This window comes from Micromesistius poutassou (genome assembly GCF_964030765.1).
Source record: "Micromesistius poutassou genome assembly, chromosome: 5".
NCBI classification, from domain to species: Eukaryota; Metazoa; Chordata; class Actinopteri; order Gadiformes; family Gadidae; genus Micromesistius; species Micromesistius poutassou.
The window spans coordinates 8,448,525-8,469,852 of record NC_140275.1 but is presented as its reverse complement, the minus strand read 5'-3'; the positions used below and the strand labels follow the sequence as shown (position 1 = coordinate 8,469,852).

Below are 21,328 nucleotides of genomic sequence, written 5' to 3'. Positions count from 1 at the left end.
TTTCAACAGGAGGGAGACTCTCACAGCCTCCTGACCTCAGCTCCTTCTCTAGAGCCCATTGCTCCAGTGTCCTTGAGAGAGGAGTGTTATGTGTCTGGTGTATGGGTGGTGTCTGGTGTGTCTGGTGCAGAGGTGGGGTGTGTGTGTGTGTGTGTGTGTGTGTGTGTGTGTGTGTGTGTGTGTGTGTGTGTGTGTGTGTGCTGGCGCAGGTAGCCTCAGAGGAAGTTATCCGGCGTGTGAATGGAACCACAGCTCCAGTCTGATGTTTCCTCTCCTGTCCAGAGGAGCTCTGGTCCCCCCCACCCGAGCCCCCCCCCCCACTGGGCTCTGCCGCACAACGCAGGGACCCCCGCCACGTGGTCTGGTCTGAGGGTCTACAGACCCCCGCCACGTGGTCTGGTCTGAGGGTCTACAGAGCCCCGCTATGTGGTCTGGTCTGAGGGTCTACAGACCCCCGCTATGTGGTCTGGTCTGAGGGTCTACAGACCCCCGCTATGTGGTCTGGTCTGAGGGTCTACAGACCCCCGCTATGTGGTCTGGTCTGCCGGGACGCCTTGGATTTAAGAAACTCACGTTCACCATTCAGTCTAATGACTCATTGATCTCCTCTTCTCTGACCCCTTGGTGGTTTCTGCTTGGTTCTGTCGGCCTCATGTGGCCCTCAGGAGGCCCCCAGGAGGGCCCCAGGAGGGCCCCAGGAGGCTGGAGCTGACGGTCTTCATCACAACATGTTACAGCTGGAGGTCTTCATCACAACATGTTACAGCTGGAGGTCTTCATCACAACATGTTACAGCTGGAGGTCTTCATCACAACATGTTACAGCTGAAGGTCTTCATCACAACATGTTACAGCTGGAGGTCTTCATCACAACATGTTACAGCTGGAGGTCTTCATCACAACATGTTACAGCTGGAGGTCTTCATCACAACATGTTACAGCTGACGGTCTTCATCACAACATGTTACAGCTGGAGGTCATCATCACAACATGTTACAGCTGGAGGTCTTCATCACAACATGTTACAGCTGGAGGTCTTCATCACAACATGTTACAGCTGACGGTCTTCATCACAACATGTTACAGCTGGAGGTCTTCATCACAACATGTTACAGCTGGAGGTCTTCATCACAACATGTTACAGCTAGAGGTCTTCATCACAACATGTTACAGCTGGAGGTCTTCATCACAACATGTTACAGCTGGAGGTCTTCATCACAACATGTTACAGCTGGAGGTCTTCATCACAACATGTTACAGCTGGAGGTCTTCATCACAACATGTTACAGCTGGAGGTCTTCATCACAACATGTTACAGCTGGAGGTCTTCATCACAACATGTTACAGCTGGAGGTCTTCATCACAACATGTTACAGGTGGAGGTCTTCATCACAACATGTTACAGCTGGAGGTCTTCATCACAACATGTTACAGCTGGAGGTTGGACCACGCTGCTGAGGTGAGGTGAGGGTCCACGGGGCGTCCACTGCAGTCCTCTCCGCTGTCGAGTATGAAGTGATGCCCAGAGGAGGGACTGCAGACTGTATGTGACTGATTAGCGTAGCGGCTGGGCTGCGTTTCCAGCCATGCTGAATTAGTTTCCTCACGAGAGGAATGTTCTGAAACATGGCATGAGAGACCTCTGTGATGTGATCTGAGCACCGAGAGCCGAGCTCCCTGTTCGTGTCTGCAGGGCGGGGCTGCAGAATGTCCCAGCAGAGCGCCACGGGGCTGCGGTGAGAGCCGCTCCTACCCTCTGATCACGGAGCGCTCTGGGCCGGGGAGCGGGTCGCCGCGGACGGGGGGAAGGCGGATAACGTGTGACTTTAAACTCTGTTATTAAACATAAATCTAGCGGCACTAAGGGCCGCGGAATGCGTCTGATCCGCTTTACGGCCGCGGAGAGAGCGCTCCCCGGGCCAGGCCTGGAAGCCCTACCTGCTCCCCATCCCTCAGCCTTTTATTGGGCGGTCGTTGCCGAGCAGCAGGAGAGAGAGAGAGCGCTCGGCTCCGGGGGGACGATATCCCGGCCAGACGCTCACACGACATCCCGGCTCGCCGGCTGAGCGGAGCCACGGAGCGTGTGAACGTGACGTATAAAGGCAGGATTTATGCTCTCCTCTGCGGAGCGTGTCACTCTGAAGTCCCAGCCCGGGCCCGGACGCCCGCCGCGTCTCTCAGGGTTCAGTGAAGCCCCGAGGCGTTCCAGGAGACAGCTAAGCCGGGCTAATGTTAGCCTCCAGGTGGTTACAGAGTGATGTCTCTCTCGCTCTCTCTCTCTCTCTCTCTCTCTCTCTCTCTCTCTCCCCCTCTCTCTCTCTCTCTCTCCCTCTCTCTCTCTCTCTCTCCCTCTCTCCCTCTCTCTCTCTCTCTCTCCCTTGAACAAAAGGTTTCCAAAATATGCACATCCACATGCTTGCCGTGCTTTCATGTCCCTTCCGTGTCACCGCTAAATGGTTCCTTCTGAAAAAGTAAATTGTTCAAAGAATCTCAGAATGTCATCTGATTATGTCCAGGAGTGTCTCTGGTGCCCGGAACAGAGCGCCCTGCTGGAGTCAAAGGTTCGCTAGATTATAATATAGTTCTATACTATGTAGTATAGTTCTGGAGTTTCTCTGGAGTAAAGCTGAGTGTACTGCTGCTGTCCTCCACGTCGCTGCGGCAGAATACACAAACGTATGGTGCTGTTGTGGTGAGCTTCAAAAGTTCAAACTTTACCGTGTAATACGTTATTAGTAGTACGCAGAAACAAGGCAGGAGTCTGAGGTGGAGGAGGAGGTGGAGGAGGAGGAGGAGGTGGAGGTGGAGGTGGAGGATGAGAAGGAGGAGGAGGAGGTGGAGGAGGAGGTGGAGGTGGAGGAGGAGGTGGAGGTGGAGGTGGAGGAGGTGGAGGTGGCGGTGGAGGTGGAGGAGGAGCAGGAGGTGGAGGTGGAGGAGGAGGAGGTGGAGGTGGAGGAGGAGGTGGAGGTGGAGGTGGAGGTGGAGGTAGAGTGCTGAAACAAGGCAGTAGTCTGAAGTGGAGCGCTGAGACAAAGTGACGTTGGGGAGGAATGTGCATTCTGACATGCCTTCCCGCTCCCATTAAGATATCCGGACGATTCAACGCATTATTCCGTCTCCAGTCCGGCAGGTGCATTCTTCCAGGGGAGTCTTTCTTGTCCTCTGGCCAGATGTTTCCTGCCTTTTCATCGAGGTATGCACGCGAGCAGCCAACCCCAGCGGATCAAGTGGAATCTTGGAATTCAGGGCATACGCGCAAAGCCTGCAGACAACCACACAGACGGATGTTTGTAACCCTATCTGCGTCTGGCAGCAGCTCTCTGCTGGCCCCCTATCCCAGCATCCCGCCTCCGAGCCTCCGAGCCGTGGACTCACAGGTCTTAACTCCCGGGTTAGGGTTAGGGTTAGGGTTAGGGTTAGGGTTATTGTGTTGGGTTAGGGTTAGGGCTAGGGCTAGGGTTAGGGTTAGGGTTAGGGCTAGGGCCGTGTTGTTGGATTAAACAGAGGGTTCGAAATGACATCTAGTCTATTAAAAGAAAAACTATCTAGTTGTTTGCCAAGACCTTTGGTTTATTAGGATATTTGACGATAAATCACTCAAACCCAAAGATGGTCAAACGTTTAACAGGTTAAACAGGTGAGCTGATATGCCATGTTCAATGATAAAGAACCCTAACTCTAACCCTAACCCTAACCCTAACACCTCACTATATCCCTAACCTAACCCTAACCTAACCCTAACTCTAACCCTAACACCTCACTCTAACCCTAACCTAACCCTAACCTAACCCTAACTCTAACCCTAACACCTCACTCTAACCCTAACTCTATCCCTAACCCTAACCCTAACACCTCACTCTAACCCTAACACCTCACTCTAACCCTAACCTAACCCTAACCTAACCCTAACTCTAACCCTAACCTAACAATAACCTAACCCTAACTCTGACCCTAACCTAACCCTAACACCTCACCCTGACCTGAATGACCTTCTGGTCAACATGGAGGCAGGATTTCATCAAGCCCATTGGCTGCTCATTCTTCAACTGGAAATGAACCTTTTAGCCTCCATTCAATCTTTACCTATGGTTACGATTTAAGGCCTAGACTGTAATGTACTGTAACATACTACAATATGTACTGTAGTATGAACTGTGTACTGTAATGTGCTGTAATGTGTACTATAACATGTACTATAATAAGTACCGCAGTATGTACTGTGTACTGTAATGTACTGTATACTATAATATGTACTGTAGAGGTCTGGTTGTGGAACAAGGCAAGCAGTTGAGGAATGTGATGAAACAGAAGCATCTTGAAGGCATCAGAGGAGCAGACTGTGTGGTCTGGAGCGACCTTGTCGACTGGTTCCCAGTCTGGGCTCCGAGCATCTCCCACCATGTGCTCCCAGAGCAGCCCTGGAAATGGCGGGAATGTGGAAGTCGATACGCAAAATATTTGTTACCGGCCCACCGTGCAATTACAGCGATTAGTTTGGAATAAGAAAATATGTCATCAGCAGAGATATCCGTGGCACGACGCTGCAACAGGGCCGCCGTGACACCACGGAGCAAACACACTCAGCTCATTATGGTCGTTCACTTGAAGAGCGATGAGAGAGCCGGAAGGAACCGGAGGGCGACGTCTGCACCACAACAGAGAGATCCTCACCGCTCTCCCACTGACCCCCTCGCCTCCAACACCTCCCTACACCTCTCCTCCTCACACACCTCCTAGTCTCCTCATGCACCTCATCTCCTCATGCACCTCCTCATCTCCTCATGCACCTCCTCATCTCCTTAAACACCTCCTAGTCTCCTCATACACCTCCTAGTCTCCTCACAGAACACCTCCTCATCTCCTCACAGAACACTTCCTCGTCTCCTCATACACCTCCTAGTCTCCTCACAGAACACCTCCTCATCTCCTCACAGAACACCTCCTAGTCTCCTCACAGAACACCTCCTCATCTCCTCACAGAACACCTCCTCATCTCCTCAGAACACCTCCTAGTCTCCTCATACACCTCCTAGTCTCCTCACAGAACACCTCCTCGTCTCCTCACAGAACACCTCCTCATCTCCTCAGAACACCTCCTAGTCTCCTCATACACCTCCTCGTCTCCTCACAGAACACCTCCTCATCTCCTCATGCACCTCCTCATCTCTCCATAGAACCACCAGAACCACCTTCACAGACGACCGTGAGCCCCGTGTTGTTTTGGTCTGAACCTGGCAACGTTTGAAATTCCTTATTGGAGTGAAAAGTTGCATCATGGGTGTACAAGGTGCTTTCAGACGTTTCCCAGATGGCCGACTGTATCTGCCCCCCCTCAGCTCTCCTCCACCCTCTCAGATCCATCTGGGACCCGGCATTCATCATGGCTCATTATTCACCCTGAGCTCCATCCTAGGGGTCCCGAGCGTTTACTTTAATGGACGGAGGAAACGCTGCTCTCCAATCTAATCAGCTGCTCCCTGGCACGGACCTTCTGCATGAGTCACTCTCCGTTGGGTCGGCGTTAACGGACCCCTTCAGCCCCGGCCCGCCACATGGGGACCAGCGTCTGTCTGGTCCAGACTCCCTGACACCAGCAGGCTGAGACCGTTAGCGTTCATGTGAGTAATCAAACGTACGCCTCAACGCTAAATATTAATATTGACACTGAAAAATAAACCCACGGTCACAGGGAGGCCTGGGGTTAGTTCTGGTCACGTGCCTTCAGTGAACAACCGGCGCAATTGGAAATGGTTTCTTTCAGATGGTTTGAGACGGTCACCATGGCGATGCTGCTGGATGTAGACGGTTCAGGGTAGTAGTGCAGTGATGTGTGTATTTGTAGTGATGTGTGTAGTTGCAGTGATGTGTGTAGTTGTAGTGATGTGTGTAGTTGTAATGATGTGTGTAGTTGTAGTGATGTGTGTAGTTGTAGTGATGTGTGTAGTTGCAGTTATGTGTGTAGTTGTAGTGATGTGTGTAGTTGTAGTGATGTGTGTAGTTGTAGTGATGTGTGTAGTTGTAGTGATGTGTGTAGTTGCAGTGATGTGTGTAGTTGTAGTGATGTGTGTAGTTGTAGTGATGTGTGTAGTTGTAGTGATGTGTGTATTTGTAGTGATGTGTGTAGTTGTAGTGATGTGTGTATTTGTAGTGATGTGTGTAGTTGTAGTGATGTGTGTAGTTGTAGTGATGTGTGTAGTTGTAGTGATGTGTGTAGTTGTAGTGATGTGTGTAGTTGTAGTGATGTGTGTATTTGTAGTGATGTGTGTAGTTGTAGTGATGTGTGTATTTGTAGTGATGTGTGTAGTTGTAGTGATGTGTGTATTTGTAGTGATGTGTGTAGTTGTAGTGATGTGTGTAGTTGTAGTGATGTGTGTAGTTGTCTCCCGGACCCCCTGCTGAGGGTCCGATCGCTGCGTCGTGTTCCCATGCTGGGCAGGGCGTCACGGCAACGGCTCCAGAATGAGAGCGATGTTTACGGGGCTAATCTAGCGTGGGAGAGCTCATTTCCCTTCACTTAACCTCCCACTGACAGAAGAGTGCAGAGGAAACAACCAGCGCTTATCTGCCCTCTACTTCCTGTCCAAGACCCGGCAAACAGGCCAACATCTGTCCGTCAACATCTGTCCGTCAACATCTGTCCTTCAACATCTGTCCTTCAACATCTGTCTGTCAACATGAGACCAATCAGCAGGAAACTGTCTCTACTGTCTCTGTCTCTACTGTCTGTCTCTACTGTCTCTGTCTCTACTGTCTCTCTCAGTGTCTCCTCTCTCCTCTCTCCTCAGTGTCTCCTCTCTCCTCTCTCCTCAGTGTCTCCTCTCTCCTCTCTCCTCAGTGTCTCCTCTCTCCTCTCTCCTCAGTGTCTCCTCTCTCCTCACTCAGCATCACGTGAGTCTCAGCTGAAAGGTCAAAGGTTGTAATCACCTGCTGGGAGGAAGTGAGGGCGGAGAGGAAGTGATGTTGTGGTCTCTCATGAGGAGCAGGAAGTAAACATTCTGTCACCAGCGGCGCCCAGAACGCTTCCCATAACAGAGGTCAGTATGACGGCGAACACAGAAGGCTTCTAGAACGTCTTCCTCACAAGAGACCTTCCCTCACTGGCACCTCCAGACAGACGGACCTTCTGAAGACACTTTGATCTGTCACTTATCACCTGGAAGAGAAATGCTGCTACGTGTTGTGTGAAGTGGAGGAGTGTGCATGCAGTGCGTATCTATACTCTAATAATATATCATATATATATAAATATATCTGTGTGTTCACACTGAACCAGATTGTCTCTCCAGGCGTCTCTGCTGGTTTGAGTGGGAGCGGTCATGTGACCGCAGCGAGCCAGCGAGCCCGCCCCCACACACACACACGGCCCGTTACCACGGTTACCGCGCCCGCATGCCTCGCCGCTCGAAATACGGCCGCGTTTCTCTGACAACAGGACCGCGCTGGCCTCAGACCAGCGCAGCGAATCATCAGGGCCGACCCCCGCGGCTCTGTGGCGCCCTGTCTTATTCCTCATATATATGTTACTATATCATAACATGTCTTATTCCTCATATATATGTTACTATATCATAACATGTCTTATTCCTCATATATATGTTACTATATCATAACATGTCTTATTCCTCATATATATGTTACTATATCATAACATGTCTTATTCCTCATATATATGTTACTATATCATAACATGTCTTATTCCTCATATATATGTTACTATATCATAACATGTCTTATTCCTCATATATATGTTACTATATCATAACATGTCTTATTCCTCATATATATGTTACTATATCATAACATGTCTTATTCCCAGGTCTGAGCTGGAACCCAAGTCCAGCACCTCACTGTCTCTCCTCTCTCCTCAGTGTCTCCTCTCTCCTCAGTGTCTCCTCTCTCCTCAGTCTCTCCTCTCTCCTCAGTGTCTCCTCTCTCCTCTCTCCTCAGTGTCTCCTCTCTCCTCAGTGTCTCCTCTCTCCTCAGTGTCTCCTCTCTCCTCTCTCCTCAGCTGTGTCCTTTCAGAGCAGCTACAAATCGGTCCCCCCGTTAAACGGCGGGGGGGCGGGCGGGGGGCGGGCGGGTTGTCTAGGTGAGTGGGGTCTTTACACAGCGGACACATCGTAACACATTCCTGCTCCCAGTACCTCTCCCAGTCCCTCTCCCAGTCCCTCTCCCAGTACCTCTCCCAGTACCTCTCCCAGTCCCTCTCCCAGTACCTCTCCCAGTACCTCTCCCAGTCCCTCTCCCAGTACCTCTCCCAGTCCCTCTCCCAGGGCTCCACAGCGCCGCCCTGCAGGTCACAGCAGCCGGTCGGAAACAATGTCTGTGATACTGTAGAGTACTGTCTGTGATACTCTAGAGTACTGTCTGTGATACTGTAGAGTACTGTCTGTGATACTCTAGAGTACTGTCTGTGATACTCTAGAGTACTGTCTTATGGTGATACTCTAGAGTACTGTCTTATGGTGATACTGTAGAGTACTGTCTGTGATACTCTAGAGTACTGTCTTATGGTGATACTCTAGAGTACTGTCTGTGATACTGTAGAGTACTGTCTGTGATACTCTAGAGTACTGTCTGTGATACTCTAGAGTACTGTCTTATGGTGATACTGTAGAGTACTGTCTTATGGTGATACTGTACAGTACTGTCTGTGATACTCTAGAGTACTGTCTTATGGTGATACTCTAGAGCACTGTCTTATGGTGATACTGTAGAGTACTCACTGTCTATATGGTGATACTGTAGAGTACTGTCTTATGGTGATACTGTAGAGTACTCACTGTCTATATGGTGACACAGTATTTTGTTTGGGGTATTCTACAGTCAGAGTTGCCGGCGGTAGCGATTCCTCCGCCAGGTTCCTTCACCTCCAGAGTGCCCGCTGAAGCCGGGCGCTGCAGTGCCCCGGTTCAAACACAGCCTGATGACTTCCAGATGCTCCAGACGCTCTCAAAGCGACTCTATGACCCGATGACCTCTGGTGCCTGATTGGCTGGAAACAATCTCTGTTTACATCACATGTCGTGAGAGTTGTGCTGGCCGCTGGGCCGAGGGGAGAGGACCACGGAGACCGCGGGTCCGCAGGTCTTCAGCGGGCCTGGACCTCAGGTGGACCCTGAAGGTCTTGTGGTCCAACCCTCTGAGGTCTGCACTGAGGTCGGGACCGATGACAACATGCATATGTTATGATATCTGAGTACATGCTAGTTTATGTTAATAACATACAATGTGTTCGTATACCTTGATATATGTTACTATGTGTTCATAGACGTTGATATACACTATGTTACAAAGTATTTGTATACGTTGATATACAGTATGTTTCTATGTGTTTGTATATGTTGATATACAGTATGTTACTCTGTGTTCTTATATGTTGATAAACAGATTGTTAAGATGTTAAGGTGTTCTTAGGCATTGATATATGTTACGATGTGTTTGTATATGTTGATATATGTTACGATGTGTTGATGTATGTTACGATGTGTTGATGTATGTTACGATGTGTTGATGTATGTTACGATGTGTTGATGTATGTTACGATGTGTTGATGTTACGATGTGTTGATGTATGTTACGATGTGTTGATGTATGTTACGATGTGTTGATGTATGTTACGATGTGTTGATGTATGTTACGATGTGTTGATGTTACGATGTGTTGATATATGTTACGATGTGTTGATGTATGTTACGATGTGTTGATGTTACGATGTGTTGATGTATGTTAAGATGTGTTGATGTATGTTACGATGTGTTGATGTTACGATGTGTTGATGTTACAATGTGTTGATGTATGTTATGAAGTGTTGATGTATGTTACGATGTGCTGATGTATGTTACGATGTGTTGATGTATGTTACGATGTGTTGATATATGTTACGATGTGTTGATGTATGTTACGATGTGTTGATGTTACGATGTGTTGATGTATGTTACGATGTGTTGATGTTACGATGTGTTGATGTATGTTACGATGTGTTGATGTATGTTACGATGTGTTGATGTATGTTACGATGTGTTGATGCAGTGATCTGGAGATGAGAGCTGTCAAAACCACACCACAGGAAACTCAGATAGCTGGCAGGAAACAAACTCAAAGTGTGTGTGTGTGTGTCACACCACACAACACAACCACACAACACAACATAACACAACCCAACCACACCCACACAATACAACCACACCCACACAACAAAACAAAACCACACAACACAATACAACACAACTGAGAGAGACACCAATAGCACAATACATCTCAGAGAGAGAGAGTGAGAGAGAGAGAGAGAGAGAGGGAGAGAGGGAGAGAGAGAGGGAGAGAGAGAGCGGGAGAGGGAGAGGGAGAAGAGAGAGCGAGAGAGAGCGAGAGAGAGAGAGAGAGTGAGAGAGAGCGAGAGAGAGAGAGAGGGAGAGAGAGAGAGAGAGAGGGAGAGAGAGAGGGAGAGGGAGAGAGAGAGCGGGAGAGGGAGAGGGAGAAGAGAGAGCGAGAGAGAGAGAGAGAGAGTGAGAGAGAGCGAGAGAGAGAGAGTGAGAGAGAGAGAGAGAGAGCGCGAGAGAGAGAGAGGGAGAGAGTGAGAGAGAGAGAGTGAGAGAGAGAGAGAGAGAGAGAGAGAGAGGGAGAGAGAGCAAGAGAGAGAGTGAGAGGGAGAGGGAGAGAGAGAGCGGGAGAGGGAGAGGGAGAAGAGAGAGAGAGAGAGAGAGAGAGAGTGAGAGAGAGAGAGAGAGAGAGTGAGAGAGAGAGGGAGAGGGAGAGAGAGGGAGGGAGAGAGAGGGAGAGGGAGAAGAGAGAGAGCGAGAGAGTAGGAGAGAGAGCGAGAGAGAGGGAGAGGGAGAGAGAGAGCAAGAGAGAGACAGAGAGCGAGAGAGAGAGCACTGCGATGTGTAAATAACTGGACGATCCGAATGTCTTGAGCAGTGGACGATGTTTTGTTTGCTACTGTGTTGTTGACGCAACAAACTGGGGTTATACACAAACCTTTCCCAGAATGCATCTCTCTGGGCCTTTGTTTTGATGATCTCTGTAATGTCACCCATACTCTGAGTCCCACACTCCCAGCACAACACAACACAACGCAACCACACAACACAACACAACCACATAACACAACACAACACAACACAACCACACCCACACACAACACAACGCAACCACACAACACAACACAACCACATAACACAATACAACACAACACAACCACACCCACACCCACACCCACACCCACACACAACACAACACAACACAACACACCCACACAACACAACACACTTTAGGTTTTGATTTGGGGGCTAAACAGACAGCAGGGCTGTACTGGACCAGTAGCTGTTGTTGTGGTTAGTGGAGGCTCAGAGGAGGGGACTGATCTGAGAGGCTTCATACGTCAAACCTGCAGCGACAAACACGTAGTCTGAGGACGCAGCGCGGGTCCTGGGAGGCCTGTCCCAATGGGACGGACCTCCAGGTGACTGACGGCTCATTCACCTCCGCTCACGCTCCTTATGGAGACGGTCACTGAGACACGGCGTGTGACTCAGGAGGCCTCCAGGGTCAGGGTCCTCCGGACGTCAGGGGGAGAAGGTAGAGGAAGGTAGGGGGCGAAGGTAGCGGAAGGTAGGGGGCGAAGGTAGAGGAAGGTAGGGGGCAAAGGTAGAGGAAGGTAGGGGGCGAAGGTAGAGGAAGGTAGGGGGAGAAGGTAGAGGAAGGTAGGGGGCGAAGGTAGCGGAAGGTAGGGGGCGAGGAAGGTAGGGGGCGAAGGTAGAGGAAGGTAGGGGGCGAAGGTAGAGGAAGGTAGGGGGCGAAGGTAGAGGAAGGTAGGGGGCGAATGTAGCGGACATTACCGGGAATGAAACCACACACTTCTCTGGGTTTAAACGTTGTTGGAAAGATGTAATAAGTAACATAATTACACAACACAACAACATATATCAATCAGGTCTAGTTATTTACAGATAATTTAATGTAACATAATATTAATCAATGGAATAACTGCCGTAAAATGAATGTTGGTTCAAAATTAAAAACTAAAGCAAACCCTCATAATGTATTCATATTAAATCAAACTCATAATGTATTCATAGCTATTAAAAATAGTGTCATTATAAAGGCCTTGCTATACTCAGAACTGGTAATGATTCTATTTCTGGTCCATTGATTGTACACCTGGTATATTGATTGATAGTTTCCGATAGGAGGGAGGCTGAGTGACGTTCTGTTATCTTCAAACTGCCAGCAAGACGTTTAAACAAATAAAAGCCCCAGTCTGCACGTCACACTGGTGAATACTTTACTGTGGTCACTCCCTTGGCTCCTCTCCTCTCCGCCCCTCCCCTCCTCTCTTCTCTCCTCTTCTCCCCTCTCATCTCCTCTCCTATACTCTCCTCCCCTCACCTCCTCTCCTCTCCTACCCTCTCCTCCTCCTCTCCTCTCCTCCTCTCCTCCCCTCTCCTCCCCCCCTCTCTTCCTCTCCTCCTCCTCCTCCCCTCTCCTCTCTTCCTCTCCTCTCTCCTCCTCTCCTCTTCTCCTCTCCTCCTCCCTTCTCCTCTCCTCCTCCCCCCTCTCTTCCTCTCCTCCTCCCCTCTCTTCTCTTCCTCTCCTCCTCCTCTCCTCTCTCCTCTCCTCTCTCCTCCTCCCCTCTCCTCCCCCTCTCCTCCTCCTCTCCTCTTCCCCTCCCCTCTCCTCCTCCTCTCCTCTCCTCTCCTCCTCCCCTCTCCTCTCTTCCTCTCCTCTCTCCTCCTCCCCTCTCCTCCTCCTCTCCTCTCTCCTCCTCCCCTCTCCCCTCCTCTCCTCCTCCCCTCTCCTCTCTTCCTCTCCTCTCTCCTCCTCCCCTCTCCTCTCCTCCTCCCCTCCCCTCTCCTCCCCTCTCCTCTCTTCCTCTCCTCTCTCCTCCCCTCCTCTCCTCTCCTCCTCCCCTCCCCTCTTCCTCTCCTCCCCTCTCCTCTCCTCCCCCTCTTCCTCTCCTCCTCTCCTCTCCTCTCCTCCTCTCCTCTCCTCTCCTCTCCCCTCCCCTCCCCTCTCCTCCCCTCTCCCCCTCTCCTCTCCTTTCCTCTCCTCTCCCCCCCTCTCCTCCCCTCCCCTCTCCCCTCCCCTCTCCTCCCCTCCCCTCTCCTCTCCCCCTCTCTCCTGCTGTGTGTCAGCTGGTCCCTGACATCTCAAAGTGTTCTGTGTGGACGGAGCCCATCAGAGGTATTTACGGCTGGCTGGACCTGACGGCGCTAAACGAGTCACACTTCGTTAGTTGCCATGCCAACCCTCAGCGTAACCAAGGGGCTGTGAGTGGCCTTTCTCTCCATTCCATTTTCTAGAGTCGTGAATCCATAGTTACGATAACAAGTATTTGTGTCTTTAGTTACGATAAAAAGTATATGTATCCATAGTTACGATGACTGGGTAGTATTTGCTCCAGAAGGTACAAAGTGATGTTTAATCAGGTCGTCACTCCAACAGCACAAGGCCAAATGAAGTATGAAGTAGAGGACAGCTTTCACCCCTTCACCCCTTCACCCTCTGAACAGGTGAGTCTTGTGTCTTTTGCGGAAGCTGGTGAGCGACTCTGCCGTCCTGACATCAGCGGGGACCTCGTTCCACCACCGCCGCCACACCAAAACAGAGAAGAGTTGTGACTTTGATGATCGACTTTTACTTGCTCTTGGCGCTGGAGGTACCAGACCTCCAGCTGAAACAGTTAAGCGGAGCGCTGGAGCTGGGGTGTGTGATTCGACCAACGCTTGGAGGTAGGCAGGGGTTAGTTAGTAAGTGTCTTCTGAACCAGCTCAGCTGAGTTAACACGTGTCTTCTGAACCAGCTCAGCTGAGTTGGGGCTCTCTCGTCTCCAGGGAGCCTCCGCCTCAGAGCCCTGACGGAGCTTTTGTCTGTTTACTCCGTTTTAGGTTGAACAGAAGAGATGAGAGGAGGAGGAGGAGGAGGAGGAGGAGGAGGAGGAGAGCGTTGTCCAAGCGGGGAGCCGGTCCGTGTACACTGGCCCCCCCACCGCCCCCCCCGCCCCCCACCTCCACCGTTGACTCAGACCTCCACCGCCTGGGAAACGTCAATAAACAGTGGGGCCCCTGAGAGCCACTGGAGAGGCGCTCATTAAAGCTGTGTACCTTGTTCTAACGACCGCAAACACAGCGAGCACCACGACCGGCGGGGGGCGGGGCAGGGAGAGAGTCGTTAAACCAGGAGACACCAGGAGACACGAGACCAGGAGACACCAGGAGACACCAGGAGACACCAGACCAGGAGACACCAGGAGACAGTAGGAGACACTAGGAGTCACCAGGAGACACTAGGAGACACCAGGAGACACCAGGAGACACTAGGAGACACCAGACCAGGAGACACCAGACCAGGAGACACCAGGAGACACCAGACCAGGAGACACCAGACCAGGAGATACCAGACTAGGAGAGACTATATAAAATATCTTGGCTGACTCTCTAAGGGTCAACTTGACTTGGATTTTGTTGTGATTCTCCGTGTTGTTAATTTGTGATAAGAAGTGAACATTCCAGGTCGCACACCTCAAATACACACTCCTAAAAACACACTCCTAAACACACACACACACACACCTCAACACATACACACACACCTGTGTTTGTTGCTATACAAAATAAACATAATAAAAATATGTTATAGTAATAGTATGTTGTAGGCCCTGGCACTTAAAAATAGGACTTAGCATTGTGTAGCATCTTATCCTAGCTATCTTTTGTTGTATGCGGGGAATGGTTTAACCTAGTGATGGTTAGTGTATATGGGGAATGGGTTAACCTAGTGATGGTTAGTGTATACGGGGAACGGGTTAACTTAGTGATGGTTAGTGTATACGGGGAACGGGTTAACCTAGTGATGGTTAGTGTATACGGGGAATGGGTTAACCTAGTGATGGTTAGTGTCTACGGGGAATGGGTTAACCTAGTGGTGGTTAGTGCTGGCTCTTGGTTCGATGAACATCCTCACCGTACCGACGGCGATATATTGTTGTTGTTTCTCTTTCTCTGGATAAACGTACTGATTGTAAGTCGCTTTGGATAAAAGCGTCCGCTAAACGCCCTCAAATGTAAATATGATTATTACGACTACTTCAGAGCCGTAGCCGAAGAACATAACATGAATTATCTTCAATGAGACGGCAGCGTCCGGCAGGACGTGGATGTTTTCCTAAACTGTGACATCGCAGGTCATTAGTGACAGGAAGTAGCACCAATTAGCAACCAGGAAGAAGGAACAACACAGCCGCCAGAATATAAACCATCAACGTCAGAGGACCTGAGAGAGAGCAGGCAGAGAAGAGCTGCTCAGTGAGGAACAATGTATGAGGTGGTTAGCTCAGCTTAGCTATCAACTAGCAGCTCAACAATAGCAGCTATTAGCTAGCCGCTATGAGCTAGCAGCTATCAGCTCAACGTTATCAGCGAGCAGCTAGCCCCTTCAGATGGCGGCTATCAGCTCAACACTATCAGCTTGCTGCTCGCAGCTAGCAGCTATCAGCTATCAGCTAGCCGCTAGTAGTTGTCCGCTAGCAGCTATGAGCTAGCAGCTATGAGCATGGCTTAGGACACCACAAACGTTGCTCTGATCTCAAAACCAGTTTCAACTCGTTTTAAATACCTCTATTTATGAGTTACTTGGTGTTTGGAACATCTCTCCCTTCTTATTGGTCGTCCTTTTACAGAACTGACAGCGTCCACCTCTCTGAACACGGTGAGATGAGATGAGATGAGATGAGATGAGATGGACGTCATCTCAAAGTACGCATCCTCCACATCATCTAGACCAGAAGATCGTATGCTATCAAACAACCCTGCAAAACACTATTATAATACTATGTACATTATATATTGTAATACTACTAACACATTCTGGTAGTCAGAGTATTGTAGAGAAGTATATAGTACACAGAGTACTGCAGAGGGCTGGGATGGTTCTGGAGCAGACACTAACAGACGGTCCAGCGAGGAGCAGACACTAACAAACAACCACTGATGGGCACAGCAGGAGGGGGTGACGAGCAGAACCAATCACGTGGACAGAACTGCCAGTCTCTTGATTCTGATTGGCTGACAGGATGGTGAGTGTTCTGCGTTAACGAGATTAATCAGAGGAACCTTCTGGTCATTGGACAGTGTGTTGTGTTCTAGGATCTCAGAAGCATGTGAGGAAGGTATGGAGGAGCTGTGTTGACAGATGTGTATATTGTTCCATCCAGGAGGTTGTTGGTTCAGGGCTAAGTTTAGCCACGGAGTCGAGGCTCTCCGAGGCTCCTCACTAAATCACAAAGTGGTCCGGAGCGTTTGACACCAAAAGCAAACGATTAAAGCTCTCGGCTTACACCAGACATTCCCCATCTGTCAACATCTGGACGACCTTTCACACCAACAGGCTCACCTGCAGGCCGCCGTCCTGGAGGTGGAGGGGGTGGAGGTGGAGGGGGTGGTGGGTGGAGGGGGTGGTGGTGGTGGAGGGGGTGGAGGTGGAGGGGGTGGAGGTGGTGGTGGAGGGGGTGATGGTGGAGGTATGCAGCAGCGAGCCACGGGGAGGAGGAATGTGCCCGCAGAACCGGCCCCTGACCCCGCGGGTTCCAACGTAGCGCAGAACCTCTGTGTTGACTGAGGGCCCTCCTACGTCACTACCTCCAGCCTCTTCCTATGTCAGCCTCTTCCTACGTCACAGCCCCTTCCTGTCGGCCTCTTCCTACATCAGCCTCTCCTACGTCAGCCTCTTCCTACCTCCTACCTAACCCTCTCTCAGCTGCAACTCATTGGCCCACGGTCACAAGGTTCCCTCCAATCAGTAGGTGTGATGTGGTTCTAACAGTGTGTTGGTTCTTACTGCGTTGGTCATATATATATATATATATATATATATAAATATAATAGTGATAATACAGTGTTGTAATAGTAGTGTTGTAATGACATAAGAGTGTATTGATTTAGTGTAATGTACTACAAATAAAATACTTCAATGTTGGAGGTATTTTATACCTTTAATCCCAGGAAACCCGTTTCCGTCTCTTTAATCTATAGGACAGCGTTTGTCTTCCTGAAGCACATCCCAGTGAAGGGTTCTGGTTCAGGTGAGTTCAGGTCGTCTCCACGTTGAAGCCTCGACTCGTGAGCGTCTGGCCGAGGGCAGCCGTCACACCTGAGACCGGAGTTATTTCACACGGCCCTCGCGGGCATTCCTCTCCGCTAACACCAGGAACATCTCCAAATCCCCCCGGACAAGTAGGTGCCAAGTCCACAAACCGGTGACCCCACGAGGCTCTTGTTATTCCCCCCCCCCCCGTCCCATCAGGGTGACGGTCAATACGAGGCAGAGAGGCCGGTCACATGGTCTGTCAGGGGTTTGAGGCGTCTAGTCTTCTAAAGCCACGACCAACGTTAAGACGGCTCTGGTCAGACCGATCTGGAGCCTCCACGTCTCTCCGACCAGCCCCACCAGACCGGAGACACCAAGTCCTGGATGAGACCTCGACTACGGGGACGTCAGCTTAACCAATCGGGAGCCTTCAACCTTAGAACCACAAATCATTAAGTTTTTCTTCGACGGTTGGTGAAGAACTTCAATCCACTGACCAATCACACGAGACACACCGGCTACAAAGAGTTGTCAGGGTGTGGCTGTACTGTACAGTCTGTACGTTGTTTGGGTGAAACTAAAGTTTGTTTCCATGTTCTTTGAAAATATGAAACATAATTTAGATTAGAGTGAGATAGAAACACAACTTGTGAAAACAGTGTACGTCCATAAAGAAATTAACTACATGACCGCCTACATACGTGACCCGAGCCTGCCCCCTGGTGGCCAACCCCAGCCCCCCGAGACCATCGGAACACAAATCATCTGGGTTAAGTCTTTTTATTGTCAATATCCCAAAGAACACGCACACACACACACACACACACACACACACACACACACACACACACACACACACACACACACACACACACACACACACACACACACACACACACACACACACACACAGTTAGGAAACTCCGCTTCTGCGGATCATCAACAACACAAACTACCAAACACATGCAGGAGACATTTGGTCCAACGCAAATTCCGTCAGTCGACTATAAAAAAAAACTAAAGGAATTGAGAAGTCGTTTAACAAAAAGAAACGCGGGAGGAGGAGCCGTCCTAAAGCTTCTTCACAGCGTCGTCGATGTCACTGATCTGCTCCTTGAGCTGGCTCCACTGCTCCGCGTTCAGAGAGATACCTGGAGGAGCAGGAGGAGAAGGAGTGAGCAGGAGGATGAGCAGGGGCCAGGACATGAGGAAGAGGAGGTGCAGGTACAGGAGGAGGAGGAGGAGGTGGTGGAGGATGAGCAGGTACAGGAAGAGGAGCAGGAGGAGAGGGAGAAGGTGGAGCAGGAGGAGGAGGAGCAGGAGGGGCGTGAAGAGGGAGGAGACAGCAGGAGGTGTTTAAACAACGCAGCGGTGACTATGAGCCGTGGGTGAAGAGGGGAGCGGTACCTTTCTTCCCGGGCTTCATCTCTCCGTCCTGGTTCATCCAGTACTCCCTGATGTCCACCAGCGTCTTGCCCTTGAAGTCCCTGACGCTCACATACCTCATCTTCCCGATCTGAAACACAGACAGGACGTCACCGGCGGAGCCCAGAGCCTCCTCCTCACCCCTCCAGACGCTCAACATCTCGGCTCGTCTCGTTAGCAGCTCTTCTTATTCTGATCAAAGCAAACCGGAACCGCAGCGGGCGCCTGGAGGGCTGTCGCCTAGCAACACGGAGGAGCCTCACGCCGGCTATGCTAGCAGGTGCAGACACCAAACGCTACGCTGTAAACGCTACGCTATAAACGCTAGCAGAGAGCAAACGCTACGCTGTAAACGCTACGCTGTAAACGCTACGCTGTAAACACTAGCAGAGACCAAACGCTACGCTGTAAATGCTACACTGTAAACGCTAGCAGACACCCGCCGCGATAGACGCCGCGATACGACCGTTAGCTGACTCCGCCCCCGAGAGGCCCCTCCTACCTGCAGCCCCTCCCCCTCCTACCTGGAGCCCCGCCCCCCTGCCCCCTCCTACCTGGAGCCCCGCCGCGCCAACCTGGAGCCCCACCCCCTGGCCCCTCCTACCTGGAGCCCCCCCCCTACCTGGATCCCCGCCCTCCTACCTGGAGCCCCGCCCCCTCCTACCTGGAGCCCCGCCCCCTGGCCCCTCCTACCTGGAACATTCCGTCCTCTGCTGCTCCGCCGCTGCTCTTGGCCGAGCCGCCCGCTCTCGACGGCTCTCCGCTCTTCGGCTTCTTGGCCGGTTTCTCCGGAGCGCTCGGCTTCTTCCTCTTGGCCTAGCGGTTGGTGGTCGCAGAGAGAACCCGTCTCTTATTGGTCCTTACATACAGAGCCTTCTCGGCCATTGGTCTTCACACGGTGGCGTGACGCGCCCACGACGGCCCGCGAGCACCAAGACGTTTGGTTTTTGGTTTTGAGTGACTCCGTAGAATCTGATAATGCTTACATCATAACAGGTTACATTATAACAGGTTACATTATAACCCTGTTATAATGTAACCTGTTATAATGTATAACAGGTCACATTATAACAGGGTTATAATGTATAACAGGTTACATTATAACAGGTTACATTATAACCCCATTATAATGTAACCCTGTTATAATGTAACCTGTTATAATGTAACAGGGTTATAATGTAACCTGTATAATGTAACCTGTTATACATCATAACAGGTTACATTATAACCCCATTATAATGTAACCTGTTATAATGTAACCTGTTATACATTATAACAGGGTTATAATGTAACCTGTTATAATGTAACCCGTTATACATTATAACAGGGTCCGTGAGTGGAATTGTTGACTGTATCTGTGATGCCACAGTCGTCACAGATAGAACCAGTCTCAAGTCATAGTCATCAAGTCATTATTTAGTCATTAAGCAGAAGCCTTTACATAGACAGGCACTGAGGATGAGGTCCTACCTGACCAGGTGAGTCTTACCTTGGTCTCTACCTGACCAGGTGAGTGGTGAGTCTTACCTTGGTCTCTACCTGACCAGGTGAGTCTTACCTTGGTCTCTACCTGACCAGGTGAGCGGTGAGTCTTACCTTGGTCTCTACCTCGCTGTCCGAGTCACTGCCCGAGGTGGACGACAGAACTTCCTTTGACTTTGGCATCCTGGAACAGAGGAGAGGTTAGAACACAGGTCAGCACCGCCCCCTGGTGGGCACCGAGGACGGCTACACGTAACCAACCTATGACCAACCACTGGCCAACTTTAGGGTGCAGAGGATACTGTAGGCTGGGTGCCAGAGGGTGCTGTAGGTTGGGTGCCAGAGGGTGCTGTAGGCTGGGTGCCAGAGGGTGCTGTAGGTTGGGTGCCAGAGGGTGTTGTAGGCTGGGTGCTATAGGGTGCTATAGGTTGGGTGCCAGAGGGTGCTGTAGGCTGGGTGCTATAGGGTGCTATAGGTTGGGCGCTATAGGGTGCTATAGGCTGGGTGCCCTAGGGTGCTGTAGTATACAGTTTGTCCCATTATTCCTCCTCACAGCTGAAGGAACGTATCTCTGACGAGTGGACACTTTAGGGGTTATGGAAGTATCACTACTATCAACTGAATAACTTAGGAAGAAAACAATTCGCCACAACTGTATTCACACACAGAATACATGAATAACACACACCCACCCGTCGGCATATATAGACAATCAAAACAGGGCTACACATAGACTGTGTGTGTGTGTGTGTGTGTGTGTGTGTGTGTGTGTGTGTGTGTGTGTGTGTGTGTGTGTGTACCGCCTCAATGGCCGCTCGTGCCCACCACTGCGCCCCCCAAAAATGCACGTTTTCAGCAGCACGTGCACTTCTTGGTGTTCACCTGCCCTCGAGCTCAGAGGTGAGCGCGTAGCAGCAGCAGCATCATCATCATGTCGGCTAGCACAGCCCGTCCTGTCTAGGATGCTCCATTAGCCTAGCCAGGAAGAATAGCCTAGCCAGTGGAGCAGCTACATTAGCAGCTAACTGGGCTAACAGCTAGCTCCTCGACCTGGTTTCCTGTCCTCGGTTATCAAACGCGCTCCTAGAACTCAACCTGCGGAGAACGTCGTCAGTGTAGCTTCGAGCTGTGTGGCGTAGCGCGTGCGGCGGTTTCTTACGTGTGTCGTCTGGTCGCGAGGCTGTGGAGGTCTGGAGGCGGCGGCTCGAGACGGGGACGGACTTAAAGAAACCGCGTCTCAGCTGTGTGCGCGTGCACGCGTCGGACGTGATGTTTGCGCGTGTACGCGTCGGACGTGATGTGTGCGCGTGTACGTGTAGGGATTAATTATTGATTCATTCT

General features: G+C 50.7%; 1 protein-coding gene across 1 annotated transcript; it reads right to left on the bottom strand.

Moving 5' to 3' along the window:
• Positions 1–17,844: 17,844 nt before the first annotated feature.
• Positions 17,845–21,251, bottom strand: sub1b (SUB1 regulator of transcription b). The gene is made up of 5 exons (XM_084467627.1): positions 21,147–21,251; positions 20,102–20,171; positions 19,199–19,321; positions 18,488–18,596; positions 17,845–18,231 (listed from the first exon to the last, which is right to left on the bottom strand). The coding sequence occupies exons 2-5, from the start codon at positions 20,168–20,170 to the stop codon at positions 18,152–18,154; spliced, it is 381 nt and encodes a 126-aa protein (XP_084323753.1). The 5' UTR covers position 20,171; positions 21,147–21,251; the 3' UTR covers positions 17,845–18,151.
• Between the last annotated feature and the right edge of the window lie 77 nt (positions 21,252–21,328).

Bases quoted from the DNA above. Each gene is read 5' to 3' on its own strand.
- sub1b (XM_084467627.1), bottom strand. From the start codon at position 20,170: ATGCCAAAGTCAAAGGAAGTTCTGTCGTCCACCTCGGGCAGTGACTCG. The intron at 18,597-19,198 runs GTAGGAGGGGCC...TCTGTGTTTCAG, and splicing joins CAGAGGACGGAATGTTCCAG to ATCGGGAAGATGAGGTATGT. The intron at 18,232-18,487 runs GTACCGCTCCCC...CTGCTCCTCCAG, and splicing joins GATGAAGCCCGGGAAGAAAG to GTATCTCTCTGAACGCGGAG.